We start from the raw sequence: 20,787 nt of genomic DNA, 5'->3' as shown, positions 1-20,787 counted from the left end.
AAATTCTACATGTAATGGTTATAACGGTCAACAACGTCCGCCATGTTGAACTCTCTTATTTATGGCCCCATCTTCACAAAATTTGGTAGGCGGCTTCCCTGCGCCAACCGAAACCAATGTATGTACTTATTTCGGTGGTATGATGCCACTGTTGGCCGCCATATCGAACTTTTCAACGGTCTTTGTTACTTTTGGGCCTATCTTCAAGAAATTTGGTACGCGGGTTCCCAACGCTAACTGAATCCTACTTACATACATATATATGTCCATAGCCTGCAGCTCGGTCACCGTGTGAGGCGGCGTTTTGTCCCCCATCCCAATGCCTCAACACGTTGTTGGCTGCCTGCCTATATAAGACCGTCCGTCGCTCCGGTCTCTACATTCCCTTCCTTGCTTCGCCACGGGATTCACATCTCCCTGCTGATAACTACAGCCTTTTTATTTAATCCACGGCTTCTCCGCTGTTTTATTGTTCGTTTATTACGATTATGGTTATTGTGTAGGTATTTTAGACTTCCTTTACATTGTTCAGGTACCCATTTCCTTTGTCATTCCAATTACATTGTTCAGGTACTTGTTTCCTTTGTCATTCCAACCGTACCCCCATTAACATGTCTATCGAGGTGATCACCATCGATCAAAGAACTGTCACTTACCGAGTGGTTTCCATGCCCGGAGATGGCACCTGCCTTTTCCATTCTCTTTGTTACATATTGCACGGCCATATCAGGCTCTTATGTATTGAATGACTGGGACAGGTTCAAGGTGTGGATTGACGATGGTACAGGAGATAATTATACTACACAGGAACACTATAAGAATGAAATGCTTAAGCCCTTCACCTATGGTTCTGTATGTGAGTTGATGGCTGCTGCTGAATTGTTCGGTTGTCGCTTTCAAGTGTACCGAAATGGCCAAATATTTTACACCTTTCGACAACCGCCAATGCCTCTTAAACATTTTATATTCACAGGTGACGATTTCAGTAGTTGACACTTTGATGTTTATGAATGTTTAAACTCAAAATCTGGATGTGAAGTTATTGATGAAACCGGTTGTATGCTTACAACGCTTGACAAATGCCAAATGTCACTTCAACACAAGTCCTGCAAATACCGTCGTAATTGAAACAAACCATGAAACTCAAACCGATTATGACAGCAGTAATCGAAGCTGTGAGATTTGAAAGAAGATTACTGTTCACATGGCCAACTGTACGTTGCATGCTCAAGAGTAAGCTCAGCGCACAGCTTGGTCATATTACAACCAGAGGGCCGAACTCACAATGTTGTATACAAAGAGGTTTTATTCATCGAAGTGTTCACCACCCAAATCGGTACTCGTGAATGTAAGATGTTCAACAGGCATTCCCGGTATTAAGTTGTGGATTTGCCTGCGAATATTTAGCGGTAGTGTGTGTATGAACTTAATTTAATCTTTTCCAGTCCTGCAAAGTCGGTTGACGTGAGCCGCTCGGAGTACATGCATCAAAGCTTCTCAGCTGTGCTCGTGCAATCTCGCAATGTCCACGGCTGTATTTAATGTTAGCTGTAAGGAATGAGCCTGCCAAATTTCAGACTTCCACCTCCACGGGAAGTTGGAGAATTAGTGATGAGTGAGTCATTCAGTCAGTTATTCAGTGAGTGAGTGAGTGAGTTAGTCAGTGAGGGCTTTGCCCTTTATTAGTAAAGACTAGCAAAATACCCGCGCTTCGCAGCGAAGTAGTGTGTTAAAGTAATGAAAAGAAAAGGAAACATTTTAATAATAGCGTAGCATGATTGACAATGTAATTGTTTTGTCATTGTCATGAGTGTCATATATATATATATATATATATATATATATATATATATATATATATATATATATATATATATATATATATATATATATATATATGTGTGTATGTATGTATGTATGTATGTATGTATGTATGTATGTATGTATAGCAAAATACCCGCACTTTGCAGCGGAGAAGTGGTGTGTTAAAGAAGTAATGAAAAAGAAAAGGAAACATTTTGAAAATAACGTAAGCTGATTGTCAATGTAATTGTTTTACATACATATATATACATACACACACATATATATAAACATATATATATATATATACATATCTACTTATATACATATACACACACACACACACACATAAACATATATATACATACATATCTACATATCTACATATACACACATGCACACATATAAACATATATACATACATATATACATACACACACACACACACACACACACACACATATATATATATATATATATATATATATATATATATATATATATATATATATATATATATAGTCTTTGGGGTCGAGCAACTGTTGCTGGGGTGCCAGAATCCATGAAGGAAGAAAAATGAAAAACATTATTTGTACAAAATCTTAATTTATTTATCCATTCCTAAATAATTAAATGGGCAGGCTATTTCATATCAGTGCAATACGCTGCTTGTTAAAACGGATGACTCCCGCTCTTTCGTGCAAGTCTGCGTGGATATTATGAACTATCATATCTGTTCAAGTTCTATTTAAATTTTAAATAGAAGGAATTTTTATTTAGTTGACAGAATATTATTCCGGAATAAATCAACTCAAACCTTAAATAACTTATAATATTTTGCTCTCCATAAAAATATATCCTGTCTAAATTATACAAGTTAGAAATAAAGTAAACTTTAAAAGAACAAACATTCAAATTTCTTTACTCTTATGTAATTTTATATAAAAAATAAACTTAAATTTTAAATATCCCAAAAGATTTTGCTCTCCATAAAAATATATCCTGTCAAAATTATACAAATTCAAATATGAACATGGTGCATAACAAAACCTGGAAATATAAATAAAATTTGTTCTTTTCAGCAATAACAAATCAAATCATTCAGTTGTCTTTGCTCTTATGTCATTTTATCAGAGCTGGACGCCTGGCATCTTTTTTTGGCAACAAGTTCGTTTATGTTTGGTGTGAGGTTCTGTGTTGTGGAGATTCTCAGGATGGACTGCAGGTGCTCATCAGTGAGGCGACTCCTGTGTGCTGTTTTGTTAGTCTTCATGACTGAGAAGAGCTTCTCACACAGATATGTGCTACCAAACATGCACAAGGTTCGAGCCGCATGTAGACGGAGCTGGAGCATTTTGCGGAATGGATTGACTAAACTGTGCGGGCCCTGCAGTATCGTACTTTGCCTTCAGTGTGCCATTACACTGCAGCTCAATCACCTCCATCTGAATCTGCACAGGTGCAGTTTCCACAAAACTCAAAACAACTCAAAATTATTTTTTGTTCTTCAAAGTCACCAAAGCGCCGTGCGAACTCAGTGCGCAGTGCGCTCAGTTTATCAGCAAAGTGCGTGTTTGGGAACACCGTTGTGCCGACTTGGTTCAACATTACTTGGCAACAGGGAAAGTGGGGCAAGTTGCACTGGTGCATTTGTGTCTCCCATAAAAGTAGCTTCACTTGAAATCACTTTGTGATTTTGCAGGGTAAAACGTCTGCTGAAGTGTCAGATTCTTCTTTAACTCTTCTGCTTTCTGTATCTTGTGCATTGCATTCAGGTCTTTCAGGTTATCTTGATGTTTTGTCTCATAGTGCCGTCTTAGATTAAATTCTGTAATTACAGCCACATTAGCTCCACAAATGAGACACACGGGTTTATCTGCAATGTCAGTAAACATATACTCAGCCTCCCATTGGTTTTTAAAGGCTCTATGTTCAGAATCACCTTTTCTCTTGGCATCGTGTGGGCTAGCTTCGCAATAACTTGCAGCATCATAAGCTAGACTTGATTAGCGGTAAGTGTTAGGCAAGGCAGCTGAAGCGCTGCATTATGGGATCTGTAGTTTATTGTGTTACCAGCGCTTCATATCCCGGGCCATTAATAACAATAATACAGTATATAAAATGATCTCGCGGGCCGGATATAATTACATGCTGGGCCGGATGTGGCCTGTGGGCCTTGAGTTTGACACATATGGACTAAATAGAACTTGAAAAGATATATTTTTTGAATGTGATCGCACAATTCAGATCGAGTTGGCGCACTACAGTACATCGAGCCAGCGTGCTATTGTGGTTTTGCCTGCGTGCCTCAATAAGTTACCCTCCCCTCGCTCTTACTTTTTTACCGTTCATCTAATGAATACACTGAGTATGGCTTTACCAAAACAATCATTGATGGCGAATATAGTATCCATTATTCATAAAGCTTCAATTGGTGATCTGTCTTTCTGCGTTAACCGCATATTTTTTCATACGTCTCAAACCAAGGGGTTGCAATGGTAAAATGAATAAAAATGCGTGCATACATACTCAGTGCATCCCCTCTCGGGAATCGAATTTCGGAGCTAGAGGCGAAGCCTCTACTATTACGCCACGGCGTGTGGTTTGTCTATTTGGCGTAGCAGTGTAATTCGGTTTTTGTTCAGCACTCTTTGGAACTGTTGCTTTTTGTCTGCGCACTGTGTCAGTTCACGTGAGCCGCTGAATATGGTTTTATATGTCACTCGCTCGCTTCTAATTGTTTCGCTGCCTTCTTAATTATATAATGTATGTTTTCATCAGCGGTTTTTCGAGCTCTTCCTGGTTTTCTACGTACTGCGTGATTACGTGGGAGGCGTGATGATGTCACACTAAACTCCGCCCCCCCACGGCTTTCGAGCTCAACTCCATTACAGTAAATGGAGAAAAATAGCTTCTGGTTATGACTATTATGCATAGAATTTCGAAATGAAACCTGCCCAACTTTTGTAAGGAAGCTGTAAGGAATGAGCCTGCCAAATTTCAGCCTTCTACCTACACGGCAAGTTGGAGAATTAGTGATGAGTCAGTCAGTCAGTCAGTCAGTGAGGGCTTTGCCTTTTATTAGTATAGATAAACAATGGGTACATTATTAGTAGTGACAAGTGAACTCTGGGCGGCATGGTGGCGCAGTGGTAGTGCTGCTGCCTCGCAGTTAGGAGACCCGGGTTCACTTCCCGGGTCCTCCCTGCGTGGAGTTTGCATGTTCTCCCTGTGTCTGTGTGGGTTTCCTCCGAGCGCTCCGGTTTCCTCCCACAATCCAAAGACATGCAGGTTAGGTGGATTGGCAATTCTACATTGGCCCTAGTGTGTGCTTGGTGTGTGGGTGTGTTTGTGTGTGTCCTGCGGTGGGTTGGCACCCTGCCCAGGATTGGTTCCTGCCTTGTGCCCTGTGTTGGCTGGGATTGGCTCCAGCAGACCCCCGTGACCCTATTCGTGTTCAGCGGGTTAGAAAATGGATGGATGGAAGTGAACTCGGCTGAATTTGCTTTATTTTTAGGGTTTGCCAGGGTTTGCTCCTACTTTGTTCAGTGCTTGTATGGACTGGGTGTTGGGCAAGGTCATGGGGTCCAGCAGTGGTGGAGCATCAGTTGGTGAAGAAAGATTCACGGATCTTGACTTTGCTGAGGATGCTGTGATTTTCTTGGAGTCAATGGAGGCTCTGATTGGGGTGCTTGAGCGAGGAGTCTGAGTGTCTGGGCTTGCGAGTGTCCTGGATCCAGGCCTTTAATGACCTCTTGAACACAGCCATCAGCAGTGTGTCTGTCTGCGGAGAGAGTGTCGACCTTGACGGGAGATTTACTTACTTTGGCAGTGACATTCATGTCTCTGGTGACTCTTCCTATGAAGTCATTAGACAGATTGGGAGAGCAGATGGGATCATGAGGTTGCTGGAAAGGGGGGTGTGTGGCTCTCCCGATATCTATGCAAAAGGACGACGGTCCAAGTCTTTAGAGTCCTGGTGGTTCCTGTCTTGCTATATGGTTGTGAGACATGGACGCTAAGGCAGGAACCAAATCTGAAAAGGGTTTTAACTCCATGAGAGGAGCAGACATGCACATACATAAACTGGGCTAAGTTATAGTTGCTAATCAACATGACTTGCTCACTATTGGATTAGGCATTTTTATTATTTTGCTTTTACAAAAAGATGATATGTTGTGTAAGGTGACATTATCACATGAACTGTATTTTATTTTAAATGAAGCACCTGGCAGAAAGCAACTGACTTAGGGTGTAGGCAGTGTGTGGTTGGTGTCAATGGAATTTTTTATAGATGAAAGGAAATGATTAAAGAAAAGATATCAAATGGATTACATTATGTGACATTGTAGCAACTATGGCTGTGGGCTGTGAACGTGCTGAAAAGTGAGGTCAATTTATATTGTTATTTTCTTTCAAGTTAGTATCGAACACAGAGAAAAATGCCTATAAATTAGATTAATTTTGCGTGAATATAGAATGATTTAATTTTCAAGAAGTGATGATCTTTTTACTTAAACCTAGCACACTACACAGGAATTTTAAACACCGTTTTCAATTTAAATTAATGTCTAATGATTTCTACGGTGTCATTCTGTCATAGAAAGTATGTTAAAACCATAGTCAGTTGTGAATTAAATATGAAATGCAATTAATATGTTAGTAGGCCTTTACTTTCCAGTAAATTTCCCATACCTTAATATTTTGTACTCACTTTTGAATCAATTTTGATAGTTTTCAGAATGATATATTATGTCATTCAACCAAGGTCATATAGAGAAAATAATTGTGGAGAAACACAGTTAGTGTATACATTGCTTTATTCATGGACACAAATTAATTAATTGTACATTTTCATAATGGTCAAGTTTTAAAATGGTCTTTGTAGCAATATAAGAGAAGTAGAAATTATATTGATATTTGACCTTGTATTTATAATCATTTCTATGAAAAGGTACACTGTATCTTAAAGACAATAGTTCTTTTTAATACAGTATTTCTTAAAGACTGTACTTGTTTTAATACAGTATGTTTTAAAGACTATATTCATTTTTTATATAAAAATATTAATAGTGTATTCTAGTTTGATTGTGATAACATGAAGATTCAATATTTTAAAAGGTATACACTGATATGTTTCAATAAACCTGCTCAATAACTGAGAGAAAAAAATCTGACAATAAAATTTCATTTTACTTTAGCCAAGCCCAGTGCAGGAATGCCTTTCAAGCTGACTTACAAACTTGAAACATGTTCACATCTGTATTACTGGATGGGGTGAACTGCAGTGTTTAAAAGCCTTTCCTAATGGTTAAATCATGTTGAGCCACTTTAATTTTCACAACTCTTTAACAAAAAGGACTCTTGTAGAGATTGAATGGATTGGCTATGTTATTCATTTAAAAAGGATCTAGCAGAAAGTTTGGATTGTTAGAATTGAAAGCAGTTAAAGTTAGGAAAGGTAAACATGAATATTAAAAGTCATATGTTGATTTTCACAAATAGGCCATATGTTCTGCATAAATGATACTGATATGTTAATGGCTTATAATGTGCTAACAGACTTTCATCATCTACTGTATTATGTGTCATGACCAAAAAAAATGCATTTCTTGATTAATGAAAAGGGTAATTATTTCACTTTATTGCAACTAAAAAACTGCAGGAATATCTAAAAATAAAATGAGCATCTTTGAGCAATTATTTAATGAAACACATGTATACATATATTTTATAATAAAATATAAAATAAATATAATATTGCTTGAGCTGCCCAGGACTCCTTTCTAGGGGCAGCCGTAGTCCAAGGATTGTATTAAGAAGCCAGTTTCATGTCAAGGAGGAGAGAGAGATGAAACGATAACATTGAACTTGGAAAATGCTGCAACACATTGCTACCAACGGGAGGTACAATATAAGCAAAAAATAGGGTTCTTGCTTCACATACGCTCAAGCACGTGCAGAAGATACTCTGAGTCCAGCTCAGGGCGGTGAAGGAGCAGTACAGGAGAAAGCTGGAGAAGAAGTTGCAGAATAACCGCATGAAGGAAGTGTGGGATGGGATGAAGATCATCACTGGCTGCAGCTTGAAGCGGGGTGCCACCATTGAGAGAGACATGGAGAGAGCAATCCAGATGAACAACAGGTCATCTTCAACAGGTTTGACCACCCTAACCCACTCTTACCTCAGAGTACTGCACCCTCCACCCACAATTACAGCAGCCCAAGTAAGCAGAGAGCTGAGTAGACTTTGTGCCAGCAAAGCAGCAGGTCCAGATGGAGTATCGCCACGACTGCTGAAGGCCTGTGCGTTGGAGCTGGGGAGTCCTTTACAGTGCATCTTCAACCTGAGCCTGGAAAAGGGGAGAGTCCCAAGGTATTGGATAACATTTTGAATCACCCCAGTCCCAAAGGTACTGTATAACGTCCTAGTGAACTGAATGACTTCCGGCCTGTCGCTCTGACGTCACATGTGATGAAGACCATGGAGCGGCTACTGCTTCACCAACTGAGGCCACAGGTCCGCCACGCCCTCGACCCACTGTAGTTCGCATACCAGGAGCAGGTGGGAGCGGAGGATGCCATCATCTACATGCTACACCGATCCCTCTCCCACTTGGACAGAGGCAGTGGGGAATTATGTTTCTGGACTTCTCTAGTGCCTTCAACACCATCCAACCTCTGCTCCTTAGGGACAAGCTGACAGAGATGGGAGTAGATTCATACCTGGTAGTATGTATTGTGGACTTTCTTAAAGACAGACCTCAGTATGTACGTCTCGGGAACTGCAGGTCTGACATTGTGGTCAGGAACACAGGAGCACCGCAGGAGACTGTACTTTCTCCAGTCCTGTTTAGCCTATATACATCAGACTTCCAATACAACTCGGAGTCCTGCCACATGCAAAAGTTTGCAGATGACACTGCTATCGTGGGCTGCATCAGGAGTGGGCAGGAGGAGGAGTATAGGAAACTAATTCAGGACTTTGTTAAATGGTGCTACTCAAATCACCTACAACTGAACACCAGCAAAACCAAGGAGCTGGTGGTGGATTTTAGGAGGCCCAGGCCCCTCATGGACCCTGTGATCATCAGAGGTGACTGTGTGCAGAGGGTACAGACCTATAAATACCTGGGAGTATAGCTGGATAATAAACTGGACTGGACTGCCAATTCTGATGCTCTGTGTAAGAAAGGACAGAGCCGACTATACTTCCTTAGATGGCTGGTGCCCTTCAACATCTGCAATACGATGCTGCAGATGTTCTATCAGACAGTTGTGGTGAGCGCCCTCTTCTACGCGGTGGTGTGCTGGGGAGGCAGCATAAAGAAGAGGGATGCCTCACGCCTGGACAAACTGGTGAGGAAGGCAGGCTCTATTGTAAACACGGAGCTGGACAGTTTGACATCCATGGCAGAGCGACATGCACTGAGCAGGCTCCTGTCCATAACTGAAAATCCACTGCATCCACTGAACAGGATCATCTCCAGATAGAAGAGCAGCTTCAGCGACTGACTGCTGTCACTGTCCTGCTCCACTGACAGACTGAGGAGATTGTTCCTCCCCCACACTATGCGACTCTTCAGTTCCACCCAGGGGGATAATCATTAATATTATACAAAATTATTGTCTGTCTGTTATACCTTAATTGTTATCACTTTTTAATTTAATATTGTTCTTTATCAGTATGCTGCTGCTGGAATATGTGAATTTCCCCTTGGGATTAATAAAGTATCTATCTATCTATCTATCTATCTATCTATCTATCTATCTATCTATCTATCTATCTATCTATCTATCTATCTATCTATCTACAATGATTTCATTTTATTTGGAGTAAAATGTTTTTGTTAGTGAAAACCTTTGTCTTGTAACTGACTAAAACAATTCATAAAAATGCCACAAGTCATCTAGTTAACTCCTGAATTAATCATATTGTTTGATGTTTGCCTGAAAGTTTATGAAAACACTTTATATTCATGGTACGTTTCGAAGAGCTTTTCTGAAAAAATCAGTAACTGATTGACTTTACTTTGAGCTCCTTTGTCATCCTTCATTTGCACCATCATTATTGGGGATGGACACCAACAGTTTAAATTCTTAAGGTATTCCCAGCCACCATGTTCCTACATCTAAAGTAAGGAGAAGCAGCTTATGGTTGGCCATTGATCCTACATTCAAATCTTATGTATTCTCAGACATGTGGAACGGTATGGATGCCATTACACCCTGAAACATAGTGAGGTATCTGTGGTTAGTCTTCCCATGCATCTGTATTATTATTCGATTATGAGAGGCATGCAGTACATTACATTAAAATATTATTACAGACCTTTAGTATGTGAATCTTGAGCTTCTTTATTGAATATGTGCATTTTATAATGTTTGATTTTTATACTCTGCTTTTTCTGTTCCTTTGTTATGCAGCTGCCTGTGGAGGGTTCCTCACAAAACTTAATGGCTCCATCACTAGCCCAGGATGGCCCAAGGAGTATCCCCCCAACAAGAACTGTGTGTGGCAGCTTGTTGCACCCACTCAATATCGCATCTCCCTCCAGTTTGAATTCTTTGAGACTGAGGGCAACGACGTGAGTGTAATAACGTTTAATTAACACTTTAAATTTCTTTGACTCTGAAATCTTTTTGCAGTTGCATAGGTTGCTTTTCTTTTGCTAAGTCATTTATCCATTGTCAAAATTCCTCTTTTTGCAGTACATAATCACAGGCCAGTTCTAGCAGAAACAGATTGCAAAGCAGAAACCAAATCTGAATGAAAAGCTAGAGAACTATAAAACACAGTCATGCACAAGCATACACAATATCCTCATTCAGTCATGCAGAGTCAAAACATTGCCATTAAATTAAAAATATGATAACACAGAGGAAACTTTCAAACTTCACAAAAAAAATGTGTCTACCTCTAAACCACTGTATTATTGAAAAAAAAAACAGTTATTCAACTTAAATATTCATGTTTGTGTTTTAAAGTGAAGTAAAAAAAGGATTTTATAGCATACATCACATCACTGTGCAGTGACCCAAAGCCTATTTGTACCTTCTAAGGGAGAGTACAGTTATAGTTAATTTTTCTGAAACACTTTTTTTATGTGTCTTTCTGTGAAACCCTGCCATCTGGCACCTGACATTATCCTAATCCTGGGGTATCATTTGTAGTTTTGAACCAAGGATAGACCAGCAGCAAATGAGTATGACATATGCCATTTCCTTATATAAAAGTGCATTTCTTAGAAAAAAGGTGCAAGCAGTAGCTTAAAAAGATCTGGTTCAAGGACTGCAATAATAAATAAGAAAGCAATATATAAGTCTTTCCATTAAATTCTAAGTATCAAAAACACAACAGAAATTGGTCCATTAGAGCACAAATGACATTTGCTGCTCCACCCTGTCTTTAAGCCATACACGCCCTTGCTTCCACTAAACCACATAAGTTCTTTTCTACACTTGGACACAGACACTCAACTCAGCCAGTGATTCAGCATCTCTGTGCTTGCCTCCGTCAGTGCTTTTAGCATTCCACATCCATCCAGCATTCCAGCCACCAGTGGTTGTCTCCACCAGTATCTCCCTATCTCTCTCTGCTCCTTCCACCTACTTGTTCAATATTCTGCTCTGTCAGCAGTCGCTCAATGAAGTAGTCCAATACCAGACCAACACAGCCAGTTATTAATCAACAGCCTTTTCATCCCTATCCCTATGACTTCTTGGGCTTTCTTTCACCTTTCCTCCATTCTCGGCAATGTTTACAACTGCTGATTCCACCTCCTTACATACTGCTATTGAACAAAAAGCTGCCAGTACCAAGCTGAAAGCACTCTTTCAACAATGATTCTCCCAAAACTACTCCCATTTTAAAAAATGATGCAATCAGCAAATAGACATGATTAAAAACATAGACAACAAACTTTGCAATACATGAATCAGTTCTTAAAAGAATAGCCCATTGCTGTCAAAACACTTGTCCATCCATCCATTATCCAACCTGCTATATCCTAACTACAGGGTCATGGGGGTCTGCTGGAGCCAATCCCAGCCAACAAGGCAAGAAACAAACCCCGGGCAGGGCGCCAGGCCACCACAGGGCACACACACACGTCCCCACACATCAAGCACACACTAGGGACAATTTAGAAGCGCCAATGCCTCTAACCTGCATGTCTTTCGACTGTGGGAGGAAGTCGGAGCACCCGGAGGAAACCCACGCAGACACGGGGAGAACCTGCAAACTCCACGCAGGGAGGACCCGGGAAGTGAACCCAGGTCTCCTAACTTCTTTTCACACTGTTCTGTCCTTTCTCTTTCTCTCTCATCCTAATGGTTTATTCGACTACTGTGACCAGAAATATGATACCACATGTTTGTAAGTCCCAGTATGAGTCAAACCAGAGGGTAAGTAGAGTCACAGACAACAAAAAGGGTAGTGAAATAGTCAGCTGACTTTTCAATCTAATACAGAGACAAAAATCAAGGATCAAAAATAAAAGTACAACCCTGTGTCAATCCACAACAAGCAGCACAATCACAATGTTCTAGTGCAAATGACACTCAAAGAAAAACTATTTACAGAGATGGGCAAAAATGTTAAAAATTAAAGGAATGTAAAAATAATTAAAAGAAAGATAAGGGTTCATGGTAAAAAGAAAACAAAAACAGAAAAATATGTACATAATAAAGATCACCAGTATAGCTCCTTCTCAAATCTCTGATTCTGTATATAATATAGAAGTTTTTCATTTCAAAAAAGCACCCACTGTAAACTCCAACTACTTCACACCACAACAAAAATGTGTTAGTCTAGGTCTAAAACACTATATTACTTTAAAAAAGCAAATAAAGGTTTTTTTTTTATTTTTCAAATTAATTAGTTTTTTGTGTTTTAAAATAGTACATGTTACATCACTGCACAGTGGCCCAAAATTAATAGATTTTAAAGGAGAGTACTTAAATACATTTATTTTTTCTAAAATAGTTTTTATTTATCTATCCTTCCATACATTATTCAAATTTTTTTATCCACTCAAACTGCCATGAATGTATTGGATAACTGCAATCATTCTTGTCAGTATCAGAAATATGGTATATGTAGGAACCAACTCTACGGTAGATACACTGCCAGTCTATCACAGGATATATTTACATTGACACGCAAGCTCATACTGAGTCAATTTAAAGCTTCCAATTAATATACCATATAAATTTGAAATGGGGAAGAAAAACTGGAGTGTCCAGAGAAAAACACCTAAAGACAAAGTCATTCAGGCTAGAGCTTGAACTCAGGACTCCAGTTCTCTGATACAGCAGTACAAACCAACACATCATCTGTTTCACATAATAAAAATAATAAATTTTACAGTAAATGGGGAGTTTATTATTTATAAAAGCATGGTAACAAGCATGTGCTGGAGAGCATGAACAGATTTAAGAAAGTACTTGTGCTTAAAAAGATGCTTATTATGTAATATTAAACATAGTCTAGGTAATATCCACTCATCCTTCTGTTTTCCTAAAACACTGTATCCAGTTATAGGGTTTTATTTGCTGTAGGAATATAGTTACAAAATATCAGCAACTGCTGCTATTTTTAAATAGGGTTTATTAAGTAAATTCCTAAGTGTAAACTGTGTTTCATGTCAAAAAGAATTAAAAGAAAGTCTGTTCTGAAAGCTGGGCTGTGAGGCGCCTGTCATGCAAGATGGTGACCTTCAGAAACTTGTCTTCTTGGGTTGTGTCTTTGGGTATGTCAGATCTTTTCCTATCAGAGTTTCTTGCAGTTTCCAAATGTCTTTGAATGGTGTAGAACATCGTGGACACGGACACTTTGATTTTTATTTGCAATTGTTCTAAAGGAAAGGCCTTTACTTCTAAGGGTAATAATATTCTGCCTCATTTCATTTGTTAATTACTGTTTTCTTGCCATTATCATTGAAATATTGTCCAAGTAGTACTTCAGGGGGTGTAGTAACAGTTTGTTCCAACTCTGCTTTGAGATGGACATAAGGTTATTAAATAATCAACAGAAGTTGGGACACCTCTGCAAATTGTTTTCTTGAACTTGCAAGGCTTAATTTACTTTTTTTTTTTTGCAAGAACGCCTATAAGTTGTAACCTAGAGTTATCTAGTTCTCAAGAGCGATAGTTCTCATAGCAGCTATTTTGGCTGTCGCTTGGCTCAAAGCAGTAGATGTGGCATTTGCAACAAACTGAAGGGCTGCACAGTTTATTTAAAGCCACCCCATACGCGATAGTTATTGCAGCTGAAATGTCAGTTATCAGTTCATATAGCCACTTAGAAGTCAGTACATCCTTCCAGTCAATAGGAAGCATCTATTTTTCTTCCCTTTTGTGTCTGCAGTGGGGTGACTACAGCTGTGGTAGGTCATAATGGACAGTCACATGCGGAAAGAGTAAGTGACAAGTAACACACCACCCTATGGACAAACAAGGATATGCATATTTTCAAAATAAATCCAATTTATAGCCACTGGAACAGAATACTAGGCAAACAGCAGACCATTCACATCCCATGCAAGTTCATCAGGAGTTAGGAGTCCTTCAGTTTTATCAAATACCTCATTCAGGTCACTAGTGTAGTTCAAGGCAAAATTCAGTAGATACAACAGCCATTCCTGCCCTTTTCATGGAATAACTGGGCTCAGGGTGACTAAGCATAAATGTTGTCCCACAAACCCTAGATGGCCAAAGATGAAAATTACAGTCACTGTGAGACAATGTAAAGGCTTTATTGCTGGTGGTATAAACAAGCCCAGCTGGCATTTCCTGACATACTTCTGCTGCATAGGCTAAAGATTCAAGTTGGTAAGCTGCATGTGAAATGATATGTGAAGTTGATGTAGAAAAAATTAGGTAAAGCTCAAAAAAGACATGGTTAACAAGTGGCCTCCTTGGGTGAAAGCAGTACTTACTATTCCGCCTGCATCTTTCTGAGTTTAATGATGTGGTGTAAAATACATGCAATATTACTTAGAACTAAGGTGTCCCATGGGAAATCGGACTGTGAAGTGCCCCTTATGGTCCAGTTTGCAAAGCATAACCAAATAACTGCCAGTACAGCATACCAACCCACTTCAACACAAGCTGAGAGTGATGTCTTGCCTTGATCAGCTTAAATGCTTGCATAGCTCAGGAAAGGGGGTCCCTATGAACAGAACAAAAAGAAGGTGGACATTGTATGTAATTCACAATATTTTTTATTTATACCCATTATTATCTGTACCGTGCTTAAAAGGTTGGGTTAATTCCATGGGACAAGTAAATGTGCAGTCTGTAAATGCATTTACCAGATCTGCTACAGGATAAAGTTGTATTTATTCCTAAAATTCATAATAATTGCCTAAGTGAATTCAAAAGAATATACTTTTTCTCTAAAATTGTGCTTTGCAATGATCATTAACAAAAGCTAAGTCAATAGGAAAAGCTATAATTGATCTACAGTATGGAAGAAATGTTTTACTCATGACTAATAGTATGTATCATGTTCAAAAGTAAGGTGCTCCACAGTGAACTAAAACATTAGCCCATGGGGGAAAAAACAAATATTGTATACAGAGATGTATTCATTTACTTACATAGTACATCTGATACATCTGATTAACACTGTGCACTATAACTGAGGCCTATTGTCTTATGAAATTTCATGGGCAAAGCCAGGTAACACAGCTAGTACAATATCAGTTAATGCAGAATCATAAGAGAATTTCTGCAAGTGGCATGATCTGGTTTTATATTTTAGTAATACTTAAAGATCATTACAACGCAACAGTTAGTACATTGAATTACTTCATTTTCTGAAACACAAGTAGACTGACAGTATATCAATTCATAAAAAGAGATGGACCAATGACCTTATATCTTCTCAATCTAGGATCAAAGAGCAAAATAGCAGGCAGATAATAAAATAATAAGTGTGTTTAATGCATTTTGAGTCATCATAACCAATTTTGCCCAAGTTCCATATATACATTTGAAAGCGTCCTGGTTCCTCTCTTCTCCTTGATCATGTAACAATTTACAATACAATGTGTTTTCAACTATTACATTTGCTCAAACATTGCATCTGTGCACCCATCAGGTACAACAAGCAAAAATAATAGTAATTAAGCGAAAAAGACATGTAAAACACAAGTATATATGTAGAATGTAGAGGTTTTAACCTATGTTCAATTGTATTTGATTATTTTATTTTTCATACGAGTATTCAAACCTTAATCTATCACAAAGCAGAACATGTGTTTATTTCTTTGTCCGATATGCAAATCAACACTATTGTACCCACGGTATCTCTGCCAAAGTTTTGTACAGATTTCCATATTGTATAAGAAAAAACCAAAGGCTTTGTTTTGCTCTGAAATTTGACTGCAGCTGTGATTTATCAGGGAAATGCACCTAGGGTGCATTTTAGAGACTTGGCACAGGTAAGAAAAGTTGCTGCCGATGGAGGGTTTAGTCAGTGAAATTTTCTGACTTGGAAATTTATTTAATGGCTGCACTTGCAGTTTATTCCACTCTGGGTAGTGCTGTGTATCTTGAAGTGTTTTTGCATAATTTAACAACCCTAGTGTCTGGGCAACTTTTTTAATTTGAGGTTGAATTGTTTACAGAATTTTCACATCCATCTGTAGATGGTGCACGGATGTCAAAGGAGCCCTGTCCATAATGTATTTTAAATGTATTTTTAATTTATTAAGTAATGTTATAATATTAATGAAATTCAGATTCTGATACATTTCTGCATGGTTTCAGATAACAAGCATTTAAAGTAACATAGTATCTTGAACTCTGATTTAATGCAAATAGGCAAACAAAGCACTGAAATTGCACCTGTTAGCATTTTACTTCATAGATTTTCCCCATATGATATCACTCTTAATGCATTAATGCAAAACACTCGACTTGACCTACTGCTTAAATCATACATATTTTAAAAATAATTCCATTTATATGTCACTTAACAAGTAAGGTTACAGCGGACTGCCTAGTCATGATTTAGTTTGGCTGTATACCAGTATTTTGAAATAACAGTGATTCAAATTTAGCAGTTATGTGTTGTTCTTTAATATATTAAAAATCAGAAATTTATAATTAATCAAATAATTTCCTAAAAAAGTGTAGACTTTGAAGCATTGATATTAAACTCTCCTCTTTTAAGTCAGTGGGAAAATGATGTGTTATACTATTTAAAATTGGAAAAAATCAAATACTCAGTTAGAGGATCTGTACAGACTTTTTTCAAAACATGGCAGGATCTAATCAGTAATATTTTAAAATAAGTTTATAAAGCACAGAGAATTTATTAATTTAGGTATTTTTACAAGCCTTAAATCTTACACCGTTTGGCTTGCTCTCTCTCTCAGGGGTGGGGATCGATCTGTTCTTAGCATAATTCTTTTTTTTGTAAAAACTTGATTGCTATGTATTGATTGTAATAAAATTAATAAATAAATTAAAAAAAGATATTAAATTTAAATATTACAAGACTCAGTTCAAGAGGCTGTTGTTCAAATACCATATTCATCTAACAAACAAGGTGTACTTGACAGTGTGGTATTATGGTTTATTTTGTGTCCTTGGCATTATTTTCTGCTGTAAAATAAGTAGACAAAAGTATTAAAAGAGCTGTGGTTTCATCTTCGATAAACCCCATTTAATTAAAAAAAAATTGACAAGACAAAAATTATAAAGGTAGAAAAAAAAATCTCTCAGGGTTGTCTCCTTGCCAACTGATGATAGATTTCTGGGCTGAGATGTTTTCATAGATTGAGGACTGAAGAGGTGGAGTTTGGTTGGAGTGGAACTGATATCAGTCATTGTTGAGCAGGTTTTCTACTTACCTGAGGACGGGAACAGACTGCATGATACTGCAAAGTCAGTGCATCCTCTGTTTCCTTCTCCCATTGGCCTTTCAAACCTCTCCCTGTCAGTCATTCTATTAAGTGTTTATGTGAAATTGCAAAAAAGATATTTTCTTAATCTTCTAGTGTATAACTTGTATTCTTTTAATCTATACTGTATGTATAATTATGTACTGATGTTTTGTTGTTTTTAACTGTTGAGTTTTTAAATGTATACCTGTCATTCGGTACAAACATGTAGGTTTCACAATATAAAGGAGAGCTGTCATTTCCATTTTCTTACCGAGAGTTAAAAAGTAATCAAAAATCTTAAATTAGTTTAGGTTTGGATACTTACACAGAGATGGTTTTCCTAGCCTTACAATTTCTCAGTTTGCTTTACTAACAGAGGGATTCATTTTGCTTAATATGAAACTTAAGATGCTTGAATTTTTTCTGTCTTTCAAACTATCCATAATCCCCATCAATGCCAGTTAGTGCCTGCTTATCCGTCATTATGAAGTGCGTGAACAAGTCAACTCCGAGATATGGAGTCAGTCTAGCCACCATATTACTCAGGTCCCACTGTGTTCTTGTACACAAAGTAAATTACATACATGCCATTTATTTTCCCTGCTAAATTAATCTACAACCTTGCAGCAGAACGATTTACAAAAGTTCTTTGTATATCTGATGTTAATTCTGAAAAGAACGCACTGAAGGTTGTTAAAATAATGTCCCCTGGCCTTCATTTCAGTCATGCAGGTTGTTAGAAATGAAGTCCCTACAATAATAAATGCATACATGTGTGAATGCATACATACATTACCAGATCTAATCTATATAATTCAGGGTTACCTTTTTAAAAAGAATGTAGTTTGTTATATCTGTTTTGACATTTCTAACAATAACAATGATAATAATAGTGCAAGAAACCTGGGAAAAAACGTGGAGGAAGTGTGAACTTCACACAGACATTGACCATCTACTCAAACACTACATATTAGTTCCATGAGGCAACAGTGTTAAGCAGTACACCATTTAAATGTGCCTGCTCTAGGAAGCCTAATATGTACTGTAAAGGTAGTCTGTTATATACTGTATATAAGTGTGTCCTGCAATGGACTTGCATCATGTTCAGGGTTGATTCCAACCAAAGCTGCAGATATAGCTGTAGATTCCATCTATCTTTGAATTGAATTGATTTTAACCTCCTTAGCATAAAAAAAACGTGTAAAAAACATTGTATTGTTGGCTTGAAAAATGAAATCTTTGTTAAATCTAATCTTCCTACTGTAAAATGTGCAAAACACTAAAAGTACAAAGTCAGAAGTGTAAAAACCATAATAATGATACAGACTACTAACGCTAACCCTTTTAACGCTAATGCTTTTAACACTGTTTTCACAGTCTGAGCGACACTTTTTTTAGACATATATAGTAATTACATAACATTCTCAAACCTACTTAATCCTTTTAATGATTTGATGTTTGAGAGCCCATTTATAATATTACCAAGCACAAGGCAGGAAACATCACTAGGCAGGGTGTTAGTCCATCCCAGAGGCATATCTACAATGCTGAATTCATGTTCATACAACACCAGTTTGGAATTTCCTACGTAGGCATAAGGAAATCTTGACTGCTCCACACGACAACATCTATGCACGTGATCCAAACTCCTAAACAATGGATGAAGTGCACTTATGCATTAAACACTGAAAGCAAAATAAAGTAGTAACTGTACATGTTTATGTGCCAACCTTAGGAAACTCTCTGCTTTCGAACTGCTGTCTTCATTAAAAATAATATACAGGGTGGGCCATTTATATGGATACACCTTAATAAAATGGGAATGGTTGGTGATATTAACTTCCTGTTTGTGGCACATTAGTATATGTGAGGGGGGAAACTTTTCAAGATGGGTGGTGACCATGGTGGCCATTTGGAAGTCGGCCATTTTGGATCCAACTTTTGTTTTTTCAATAGGAAGAGGGTCATGTGACCCATCAAACTTATTGGGAATTTCACAAGAAAAACAATGGTGTGCTTGGTTTTAACGTAACTTTATTCTTGGCCGACTTCCAAATGGCCACCATGGTCACCACCCATCTTGAAAAGTTTCCCCCCTCACATATACTAATGTGCCACAAACAGGAAGTTAATATCACCTGCCATTCCCATTTTATTAAGGTGTATCCATATAAATGGCCCACCCTGTGTACAAAATAACGGTTTACTTACGATCACTGAGTAAGTGGTCCCTGGTGTACCTTTCCATCATTAGGCCATTTCATTTTCCAACTTTTCACCTTCACTATTTAAAGTATACTTTAATCAAATTACTATTTTGTATGCATAGCAACAACCATATAATATATTACCTAAAAGTGCAAAAAACGTGCCTGCTGTAAAGGATACTTTATGTGTACCTTTGTGTATGCTGCAGAAATTGATTTTTGATAAAAAATACATTCCCCAGATACTTTAGGTGGAAAGAAATCATAGCACTATGGAGACTCAAAGTATAACCTTGTGAAATTATGAAAGCTATCCCTGGGAACAAGACATGAATAATTAAATTGTAATGAACAGGAAAGACACTGGTACATCAGCCTATAGTAATTCATCAGAGTATAGTGCAGATTTTATTTTCTTTTAACACTTGTCTTCCCTGTAGATCTGCAGTCACACTTCAGAAAAGTCCTTTTTAAGTTTCTTAATTTTTCTTTGTTACCCATTACCCTTTGAAAAGTATCATTGAGCTGCAAAACAAAATATTGTAAACCTTATGTAACTCAGGTAAATCCCAATTTTACAACCATTAATGAATTTAATGTTATGTTATGTTAGTACAACAGATACAAAATAGGCACTCATTCATGTAGGTTAATATGAAAATCCCTTAGAATTGTTCTGTGACAGGATAGTATGCAAAACATCATAGAATTTAATAAACAAACACATTTTCCTTTGAAGTTCATGGAAATGTAGGTAGTATATTTATTACACTTGTTTCATTTCTCTTTGTTCTTTAGTTTTATTTATGTTACAAATTACTGTAGATTTACCTAAATATCCCTGAATGACTTAGAGCCCCAGCCTAAAAGCACACCCT

The 20,787-nt window shown here is 37.7% G+C and overlaps 1 protein-coding gene across 2 annotated transcripts in view; it reads left to right on the top strand.

Annotated features, from left to right (window-relative positions):
* The window catches only part of bmp1a (bone morphogenetic protein 1a), a 415,384-nt gene that overhangs the window by 350,503 nt on the left and 44,094 nt on the right, over positions 1-20,787 (top strand). The window contains exon 14 of one of the 2 annotated variants that reach the window (XM_039769599.1): positions 10,231-10,391. In XM_039769599.1, the coding sequence (XP_039625533.1) occupies positions 10,231-10,391 (161 nt within the window). Of the gene's footprint in view, positions 1-10,230; positions 10,398-20,787 lie in introns of both variants that reach the window. The other variant, XM_039769597.1, reaches the window with a different exon arrangement.

This window comes from Polypterus senegalus, chromosome 11 (genome assembly GCF_016835505.1).
Source record: "Polypterus senegalus isolate Bchr_013 chromosome 11, ASM1683550v1, whole genome shotgun sequence".
In the NCBI taxonomy this organism is placed as follows: Eukaryota; Metazoa; Chordata; class Cladistia; order Polypteriformes; family Polypteridae; genus Polypterus; species Polypterus senegalus.
Note: the sequence above shows the minus strand (reverse complement) of the source record. Positions and strands in the feature narration are given on the sequence as shown.